The sequence below is a fragment of the Ostrea edulis genome, chromosome 9 (genome assembly GCF_947568905.1).
Source record: "Ostrea edulis chromosome 9, xbOstEdul1.1, whole genome shotgun sequence".
Classification (NCBI taxonomy): Eukaryota; Metazoa; Mollusca; class Bivalvia; order Ostreida; family Ostreidae; genus Ostrea; species Ostrea edulis.
Window position 1 is genome coordinate 16,378,948 of NC_079172.1, and position 10,876 is coordinate 16,389,823.

General features: G+C 34.3%; 1 protein-coding gene across 2 annotated transcripts in view; it reads right to left on the minus strand.

Annotated features, from left to right (window-relative positions):
• LOC125657864 (uncharacterized) overlaps window positions 1-2,994 on the minus strand; it is a 28,224-nt gene extending 25,230 nt beyond the window's left edge. For both annotated transcript variants that reach the window (XM_056148651.1, XM_056148652.1), the window contains exon 1: window positions 2,483-2,994. In XM_056148651.1, the coding sequence (XP_056004626.1) occupies window positions 2,483-2,689 (207 nt within the window). In that variant the 5' untranslated portion in view covers window positions 2,690-2,994. The remainder of the gene's footprint in view (window positions 1-2,482) is intronic.
• Window positions 2,995-10,876: the final 7,882 nt, after the last annotated feature.

Genomic DNA, 10,876 nt, shown 5'->3' on the forward strand with positions numbered 1-10,876 from the left:
GCAAATTCAAACTACGTTTAATTTGATCCAAAATTGCTTTCTGTTGTATGACAGGAGCGTGAAGTTGGCATAAAATTGCCAAAAATGCAAAAATTGATGAAAATTTTCATAAATTCAGGGTGTTTTCCTTTCAGAAAACATACAGCCCATGCGTCGAGCAAATTTATATTCAAATACATTTTTCATCTTCTCTTAATACACAATATATATTAATTTCATTTTGCTCGACGGATGAGCACACCTTTTCCTAAGCAATAATCTGGATGAACTTTAACAGTTATCAAGCTCTTTTTGAAAAAAAGGCGGGAAAAACTCTTATTCGAGATACTATACTTGGCATATATTTAACTTATTCAAAACACAAATCAAGCTTGATTTAAGACTCCTTTAAATCAGAGAATTTTGGGGGGCCTTTTTATGTACACAATCGTATCTTGTGTACAATTTTAGTTAAGGTCTACCTGATTTTCAAAAATATCCATTTAGTTTCCGTTTAGGATCAATAGCACTAAAGGAGATGTTATTCAAGTGTTTTACACATAAACACTATATACCAAAGGCCCCACCCTGGGGTCAGAACATCTACCCCGGGGATCATGAAATTTATAATTATGGTAGAGGCCTTCCTGCTTTACATCACTATGCATGTAGTTTTCCTTACACGTGTGCGGTTCTTGAGAAGAAGATTTTTGAAAATTGTCAATTTTGTGCAGTTTTTCCCCGCCCTAAAGCCACCCTATTGCAGCAGTCCTGAAATTTACAATTTATATCTCCCTTGTCCCAAAGATGCTTCATACCAAATTTGAAAATAATCGGACGGATAATTATCAAGAAGTTAGAAATGTTCAACGGACAACGGATGACAACCAATTGCAATTGCTAAAAATGTCAGGCTGCAACACACCGGGATCATTAATATATAATACATGTACACAAAATTTACGTATGTATTCATGTGGGGAATTCAGAAAGGCCGAAATCTGTCCCGCCTGAGAGAGAAAGAAATCATCGAAAACAGTAGTTCTTTCTCCTACTTATGTCCATCCAATTTAAACTCGCGATCGGTTATACATTTTCTGTGTGGACTTCAAGCTCCATGCAATTAACCACTACACCAAACTTTATTACGTACGCTTTTCGCCCACATTTAGAATATCCAATGACTGTATGAACACATAAAACCCAATTTAGAATTGTAATTCTACTTGTTAACAATAGAAACGATGTTATGGGGGAAAGTCAGCTTGCGCATGCTCAAGTGTACGTTTTGACTGGAACCAATCGTATCATTGCTCGACCTTTTCTTATTCTTCTCGACTCAACGGAAAAGGTCAATCGATGTTCTTCTTGCATCGCAGCTTTACATAACCGTACACGTGTAAAGGGGCGCACATGAATCAAGTAATTTGACCTTATATACCTGAAATAAGCTAGCTCGGTGTTATAACGCTTTCTAGCATGTATGAAATTCTGTTCCACACATTGTGATAGCTACGCACTTTGACGGCGGTACATGTCTAGTGGTGGCGATCACTATAACTGGTGGAGATAAACCGAACGGACAGTGCGCTTATATATATATATATATATATATATATAGTGGGATAAATTTCCGATATAATCTTCTAGAGTGCTCGACGTGGCCTCACGGAGCTACATAAATTGATGATCAGATGGAGTTCAATCACATAACATTTATTTCTCTACAGGCTCTACCATCCCCTTACGAAACAGCCTGTAGAGAAATAAATGTTATGTGATTGAACTCCATCTGATCATCAATTTATATATATATACATATATATATATATATATATATATATATATATATATATATATATATAAACTCTAAACACTTTCTAGAAAAATTTCGGTAAACACGACTGAAGAAGACCCGTAACACGGTCGAAATATTTCTATTTCTAGTAAGTGTTCAGAGGTTTTTTAAAATTTTACTCCATAAAACAAAGAGAAAATTTGAGGTTTAAGTAACCAACAGTGTCGTTGACTGTTAATTAAGTGCTTATATATACATATATTGTTGTTGTTTTTTAAATTCCACTGAAGAGCCGTAAAGAAAAAAATATAAAATATAAAAAAAAAATCAACAGAGTGTTTAGAGTTTTTTCTATATATATATATATATATATATAAAGCACTAAATAATCACAACTAGGTACTGAAAATTTTCGCCCCAGCCCGGGGTCGAACCAGCGACGTACGGCACCAACCGCCTAGCAAGATTGTCAAACCAGTGCGTAAGTCCACTCGGCCACAATGACTTCCCTAAAAACAGAAGTTTTGTTATGCTCCTAAAGCGCTACTTATACACACTGATGCAACCTCACACAGTCGCTGTGTCATTCATTAACGTAAGGTTGGGTGTTATAATTGTTTGTTTGTGATTTATATATATATATATATATATATATATATATATATATATATATATATATATTACATTAAAATATCAAACACATACCAGCCAATATCCTGACGCTCTTGCAATGGTATTGGTAAATATCTGTGATATGTAGGCGCCATCATCTGGTTGAGATATCATCCGATATGGATAGTTCCCAACATTGTCGAAAGAATCTTCATACGTGTATAATGGCAACTCTTTCATTTCTTGGACAATTTGTCTCGAAAATTGATCGTCAAAGGATGGTTTGTAGCGTCCCTCCATGTTTATGTGGTAGATTTAAATACATTCATTTTAACTGCGCACCAGATATCATTGTTAAATCACATATTTAAAAAAAAGTAGATTCCAATGACGGTAACTTTATATTTGAGAGAAGGAAGTCATGAAATGAAATATTGATGAACAGTGAATAATCTCCTCATCCTATAGAGAATGAAGCCCCACTGTAGGGAGGAACACCGTATTAATATAGAATCGGCAACCTTTTCTACGTCGTACATTCCTTAGAATTGAAATTGTGTACTTTAAAATTGGAATTCGTACATTCCTTAGAATTGAAATTGCGTACTTCAAAATTAGACTTTGTTGAATTGTAACTTGATATCAGAGTGATCTCTTTCATGCATAGAATTGGAACAGTATACTTTGATATCAAAATACATGGCGGAGTGTAATCGGGATAAAGAAATGAGAAAAAGCATGCCCTTCATTGGCGGATCTAGACCCGTGTGTGGGTGGGGGGGGGGGGCGAAGGGGGAAGGCATTGGAGGGGGTGAACTCCCTCCCATTGGGGGGGGGGGGTCGGGAAACTTTGAAAAACATTGATTTAAAATGGTGCATTTTAATGCATTTTCGACTGAAATTCTTGTTACTTCTTCCTTTCATTTATAGTCACCACATCCTTTATAGAATTTAAGCAAAAAGAATAAACTTGACTTATTGGTTTAAAATGATTTACTTTAATGCATTTCAGACTGAAATTCTGGTTCCCTCTTGCTTTGGTGCATAGTTATCACTAAAAAAAAAGGATGCCCCCCCCCCCCCCCCCCCACCCCTTAAACCCGCGACTGACCTTAACAGTACTTCTATGAAGGATTATATATATATGAATCTCTGACAGATAACTCGACTTAATATTGGAGGACAAAAATGAAATGTATCAGAGTCACTTCCGACTCCTATAATTAAGATTACCTAGGATATATTTTGAAATAAGATAACATTATCTGTATTTTCTGATACAGTATATATACATTGAGTTCCGTTGAAAGCCGAAGAGTGTCCCACAAAGTTATATAATCTTGCTGAAAGGAAAATGTCCTCCCTAAATTAAATCTAGATCAAACGTCACCAATGTATCTAATTGTCGAGTTGTCTACAGCAAGAGACTTGTTCTCCCCTTGTATACGGCTTTGTGTACGTTAATTCTGCTTATGATTCAAAAGCAGGTTATTTAATTTGTCATTTGTATTATATGACAATACAATAGAAACCCGACTGTACATAACGAGAATGCAATGCATTTTGTCAGTCATAGAATATCGATAAGAACTATACGATATATTGTTTTAATGATTACAGACATTGTAATAACAAAACAAAACAAAAAAAGAAGGAGAGAAGATAAAAAGCAAGAGGGAGAAATTTAAAAACTTCAATTCAATAGTGTCTCCTTCCTACTTTGAACAAAAAGTATTGGTATTTGTTCGAAATCGTTATGCAGTTTAATACTGCGTAAAAACGATCAGCAATACTTGAGAAATAACACAAAAAAACACGTCTGTCATTTTCACATTCACTGGTAGACGACAATGCCTTTTATTTCTCTTGCGACTTAAAAAGCAATAAAACTACATATCAGATATCTGCCAAGCAGATAGTCTGGTCCCCGCCCCCGCCATTCTTTGACTGCCAATCAGACTTTGTTTTTCTTTCTTCCGCTATTTGAGACGTAAAGCATTACGTTTTACTTGGAAGTAGAGATTAAATTGAAAACACAAGTTTGTGATCATGGATATTTTGGTTTGGAAAGCCCCACATTTCCCCCATAAAATCTTGCTACAATAAAAATGTTCTAAGATTGAATGATTGATTAATTGATGTTTTCCGCCATACTCAGCAATTTTTCAGTGCTGGAAGAGAGAACCCAGATACAATGTACCTGGGAAGAGACCACCGACCTTCCGAAAGTAAACTGGGTAAACTGGGTAACCCGCGCCGACAGAGGTGGGAGGCCGTGTGATTTTGAGCGTGATGCTCTATCCACTCGGCCACGGAGCCCCCAAATATTGAATATTTGAAATAAATTGAATGGGTTCAAATTAGTTTTATAAATCAATAATCCTTGGTATTGTGAAATATACAGACTGAGTGTAATACAGGTATATGCAAGGTCGAGGCTATCTGGTACCGCTTACAGGGTGACGACCACGAGTTATCTCATCTTATGTAGGTACGAGTTATCCCTCGTGCCAATTTATAATTCACAATGATTCGTACGAATAATCGTCGTGTGTCAATTCTTTTATACTTATTTCTTGATAGACCAATATTAGGTAAAATAGGTCCTGTTGGAGCTCCATTGTGGTTGGCAAACACATGTATATTTATTATCAATTACGTAGGAAACATGAATACTTTCAATCATATTTAAATCAATCGATCGGCTCTAAAAATGAGAAGCACAACACTGTTGATTATTTAAAACTCAGATTTTCGACACAACCCGCGTCTAAATTACATAAGCAAGTATCAAAAAACCCTGACAAATATTAATAATCTACATTGTTAACAAGAATGATACACTGTTGCAGTGAATTGAGAAAAATGGTAATTCTATGCATAAACATATAATTTTTTTTAATGCATATTAGGTACCGTGTGTTATAATGGATGTATTAGCATCACACCCTCCCCAAAGTATTAGACTGATATTTCTAAATCATTGATGTACAAATTTCGGGCAGAATATTTTAAAATCTTGATACACCATTAGAACTTCGTAGTATTCATAATTTCACGGAATGTTGTGACAGCACATTGATATGAAATACGCTTAATTACAATTAACAATGTGTACACTTTAAATCAACTTGAAATGTTATTTTCCATAGAGGATATCAAGACTTTTACATATTTGTTGTTTGAAAACTGATATCCCTGTTCTTCAAACAAAGACCACGGAATTTGGACAAATGCAGTTGTCTTGATTGTCTAGCCTGTACATATCATATGGGCGGTAAAAATTCAGGGCGGCGACCTTGATTTCAGAAATGCAATGGTGATTATTTAAAATTTCTAGGAAATTGTGAAATATTTATTAGAACATCATAACTGTCATTAAGAACGGCGTAGTGTCATTTCGTAAATGAAATGTGAATACATGTAAAATGATATTTTTTGTAAAAGACAACCCGAGGTTTAAGAACAAGTCCTCATTAAGTAAGACGATTTTCTATGCACAAGAATCTGCGTCACGTAGATCTTTATACACAAGAAAATAGCAGCAAAATATAATGACGTTTTTCCAACTTTCCCAGAAGTAAGAGATGGAAGTCACAAACATTGTATAATCACCAGTTTATGACCATAAATGTCAATATTCAGTGGCGTAGCTTCCATTGAGGCAACCGAGGCAGCTGCCTCGGTAAAAAAAAAAAAAAAAACCTTTTACGTTGTTAAAATGTCGATAGCTTCTGGGGGGCGCAAACCCCAGACCCCCTGCCTCGGTAATATTATAACCCAAGCTACGCCTATGATATTGACTATCTAAAAGCAATCGATTTTGTTTTTAAATCTTGTGCACTTTCAGACATGCAGTACCGATACATATTATATACTCCACTTTTCAATTAATTCCTGATGTCTTCTCTACTTCATTGTCTATAATAGCAGTAGTGTTATTTATTCGTACTAGTTATTTTAATTCAAACTAAAACTGTACAGAACTTCAATTTTATCAATGTATTGAACTTTCTAATTTTCAGTTAACTGATGATAGTAGTTTATAACGTTTAATTTGTCAGATGCGCAAGATATGCTATGGTCTATGTTGTAACATACTATGGGTACCAACTTAAAGTACCTTCCCTCTAACAGGTACCAGATTATAAAGCACTCTCTCTAACTGGTACCAGATTATAAAGCACTCTCCCTCTAACAGGTACCAACTAATAAAGCACTCTCCCTCTAACAGGTACTAACTTTATTGAGTTTATTGAGGTCGCATATGACGTCACTGTACCACGTGACTACCTATCTAATTAACTAGGCTTTTTGAAATCGGGGCTTAGATTTAAGTCCGTGTTGTGGCTAATTATCGCAATGCTTCAGCGAACAAACTATTACAATTAATTTCTATAAGCATAAGGAAGACAAAATGCACATAATTTTGTATACTTTGAAAACACGATATGTGTCCTTTAAATACCAAGCACAGCACTCCAGCGCTTCTGTACAACACCCTCGTTATGAATTTGTTGGGGTCTCAATCTCTACCCAGAGTTATCGTTCCTTACACTCACTTGCACCTCTGTCAACGTCTCAAGGGTTTTACAAGATTTTTGTAAAATGGCACGTATGCTCAAATAAAGTATGGTTTTGACTTCAGTTACAAAAAATATACGTAAATAAATAAATATTGAGCAGATGCCAAGTCTTTTTGTGATACAAGAAGCATTGATTTGGGTTGAAACGTGGATATTGGGTAGTTCTATTGCACCAGGCCTATACATAGGTACATGAATATATAGTAATGGAAAAAAATCTACAAATAGTTGCTTGTCCTACATTTTTCCGATATTTTATAAAATAGTTCTTAGTTTTATTATCCGTAAAAAAAAAGTGGAATTATATGTGGAACAACATTGCTTATTTTGAGACGTTAACAAAGGTGTAAATGAGAGGAAGGGACGAAAATTCTGGGTAGAGATTGGGGGTCATCATGCCATCATGACTGAAATTGAAGTACACATCTGATAAAATATAATCATGTTATTTATACCACACCCACAACAACCCACGAGGTTTTTTTTTAATTTATACTTCTTTCACCTGTGCCATATGCAAATGTTTGAAAATTTGCATATCCCTATAGTAATTTAACGGAATAAACCAAATTTAAAGAGCAAATAACTCTTACTAAAGGAAAAATAAATCTTACACTTTATCGCGGAGCGAATAACATGATTATGCCAAGATGAATATCTATTATATTATACTCCGAATTGTTTTTTAAATTATTTAGAAAATATTGTACCTCTCTTGCTAAGTTTCAATGCATTTGCTGTTGACCGTGTTGACTTGCTCCTTCCACCCTGCACTAGTCCCAAGGATCATCGTCATAATTGATATTTACACATTTCATAACCTTTACATTATACGGTGTTAGACAATGTGAATTTTGAAATTGTGTGTTTCAATGTATATTCAGTGAAATTCAAATATTGATGTTTTCAAAGAATATATTGAAATATGTTTTAATAAACTACCAGCTCATTCTATCAAAACAACTCATACGACCTGGTTTCTTTACCAAGTGTGGGTCAAGAGAAGGACATGCATATTTTACTTACATACAATACCTATATTTGCCTATTTGAAGCGATTACAGTTGTACAATACAGATTGTTGAACCTCTGGAATAAATTAAATCCCCGGGTAACATTGCTAAATGTGGACAGTGGACTCCCTATATAACATTGCTAAATGTAGACAGTGGACTCCCTATATAACATTCCTAATGTGGACAGTGGACTTCCCATATAACATTGCTAACTGTGGACAGTGGACTCCCTAAATACATGTAACATTGCTAAATGTAGACATTTGACTCCCTATATAACATTGCTAAATGTGGACAGTGGACTCCCTATATAACATTGCTAAATGTGGACTGTGGACTCCCTATATAACATTGCTAAATGTGGACAGTGGACTCCCTATATAACATTGCTAAATGTGGACTGTGGTCTCCCTATATAACATTGCTAAGTGTGGACTGTGGTCTCCCTATATAACATTGCTAAATGTGGACAGTGGACTTCCTATATAACATTGCTAAATGCGGACAGTGGACTCCCTATATAACATTGCTAAATGTAGACAGTGGACTCCCTATATAACATTGCTAAATGTAGACAGTGGACTCCCTATATAACATTGCTAAATGTAGACATTTGACTCCCTATATAACATTGTTAAATGTAGACAGTGGTCTCCCTATATAACATTGCTAAATGTAGACAGTGGACTCCCTATATAACATTGCTAAATGTGGACAGTGGACTCCCTATATAACATTCCTAATGTGGACAGTGGACTTCCCATATAACATTGCTAACTGTGGACAGTGGACTCCCTAAATACATGTAACATTGCAACGGAGCGGAACCCGAGCCAGCAACAAGTCTACGTCAGGAAAGTAAACAGCCAATAAATGAATAGATTGAGATTTATTTCTGTTAATTGTAGAGGGCTAAATACCACTGAAAAGCGTACTAAATTAAACACATGGATTTCAGATAGTCATTTTGACATTATTCTTTTACAGGAAACGCATTATATTGAAAAAAATACTATTGCTTATAATGCTAGATGGTTTGGAAAAGCAATACATTGTTATTCAGACTCGCCCTACAGTAGAGGGGTCTCCATTCTTTTTCGAAAGAATTTGGCGTATGAAATATTGAATATCCATAAATCTAACGATGGAAGAAAGTTACTACTAAATATTAAATTTGACGACAAGATTATAACAATAATAAACATATATGCACCAAATGATATAAATGCAAAGTATGGCTTTTTTAAACGTATGAATATTTGGATAAAAAAACATGCGGAGTGTCAAGAGAACATGCTCATAGGGGGTGATTTCAATTGTTCTTTAGATGAAAATAAACAAGACAAAAGTGTGAATATCTTAAATAGTATCCTAAATAAGTTGGAGCTCATAGACCTGTGGAAAAAAGTTAAACCAAATAACAAAGGATATACCTGGTGCAATGGTGAAAATATAGCTACGAGTAGAATCGATTACATTTTTATCTCAAAGTCTTTTTGTTATCAATGTGAATCTTTTTGTTTACAAAAAATCCCAGGGTCTCATTCAAATGGTGTTAGATTGTCAGATCATTTAAGTCTACAGTTCTGTCTGATTATAAATGAAAAATTAAGAGGACCGGGCTATTGGAAATTTAATGTCTCGCTGATAAAAAACCAGGACTTCGTCGAAGAAATGAAAAAATATCTATCAAATTACACTTTCAATGAAGTAGAACCGCATGAATCATGGGAAACTCTAAAAAGAAACATAAAAATATTCTGTATAGACTTTTCAAAGAAAATAAATAAATCATATAAAAGTAAGTTAGCCTATTTACAATCGGAAATCAAAAAAATTGAGGAATTACCTGCGGATAATATTGACATGAATCAAAAACGAAATTTAGAAAATGAATTATCAAAGCTTGTAGATAAAAAAGCAAAAGGTGCACAGGTTAGGTCTAGGGCCAATTGGATAGAACAAGGAGAAAAGAATACCTCGTACTTCTTAAATTTAGAAAAGAGAAGACAAATAAATAATGTAGTTAAAGCTTTAAGAGAAGAAACTGGTGATATCATACTCGATGATGATGACATACTAAACAATATGTGCAATTTTTATGAAAATTTATATAGAACAAATAATATACAAACCACGGATATCAACGAATATATAAATGCTATAGACTTAGAATTTACATTGAAAGATAAGGAGAAAAATGAATTAGAAATATTTCCCTCACTTCAGGAATGCTCAGAGGCACTCTTAAATATGAAAAGCAATAAATCTCCTGGTCTGGATGGAATACCATGTGAATTTTATCAAACATTTTGGGAAGAAATAAAACAATATTTCTATTGTGTTTTACAAAGTATTTTTGATTTAAATACAATGTCTTTTACGCAGAGATTATCATTGATTACTTTGATTTATAAGAAAGGAGACGAACAAAACCTAGGAAATTATAGACCAATTAGCCTTACCAACACAGACTATAAAATAATAGCTTTTGTATTCGCCAGGCGTTTACAAAAACTGCTAGATGATTTGATATCAATAAATCAAACAGCTTATATAAAAGGAAGAAATATCGCACTAAATGCAAGATTAATTTTGGACATTTTTGATTATTGTGAAGAAAATAATCAAGAACTTATACTTTTATTTTTAGACTTTCAGAAAGCCTTTGATTCAATTGAGTGGAATTTTATGTTTGAAGTACTGAAAAGATTTAACTTTGGTGAAAATTTTATTAAATGGGTTCACATCTTATATGCAAATCCAATCTTCAGAATAAAAAATAATGGATGGATATCTAAAACTTGCATGATGCATAGGGGAATAAGGCAGGGATGTCCGGTATCAGCAGTCTTGTTTCTCTTTGTGGCTGAAATATTAGGAAT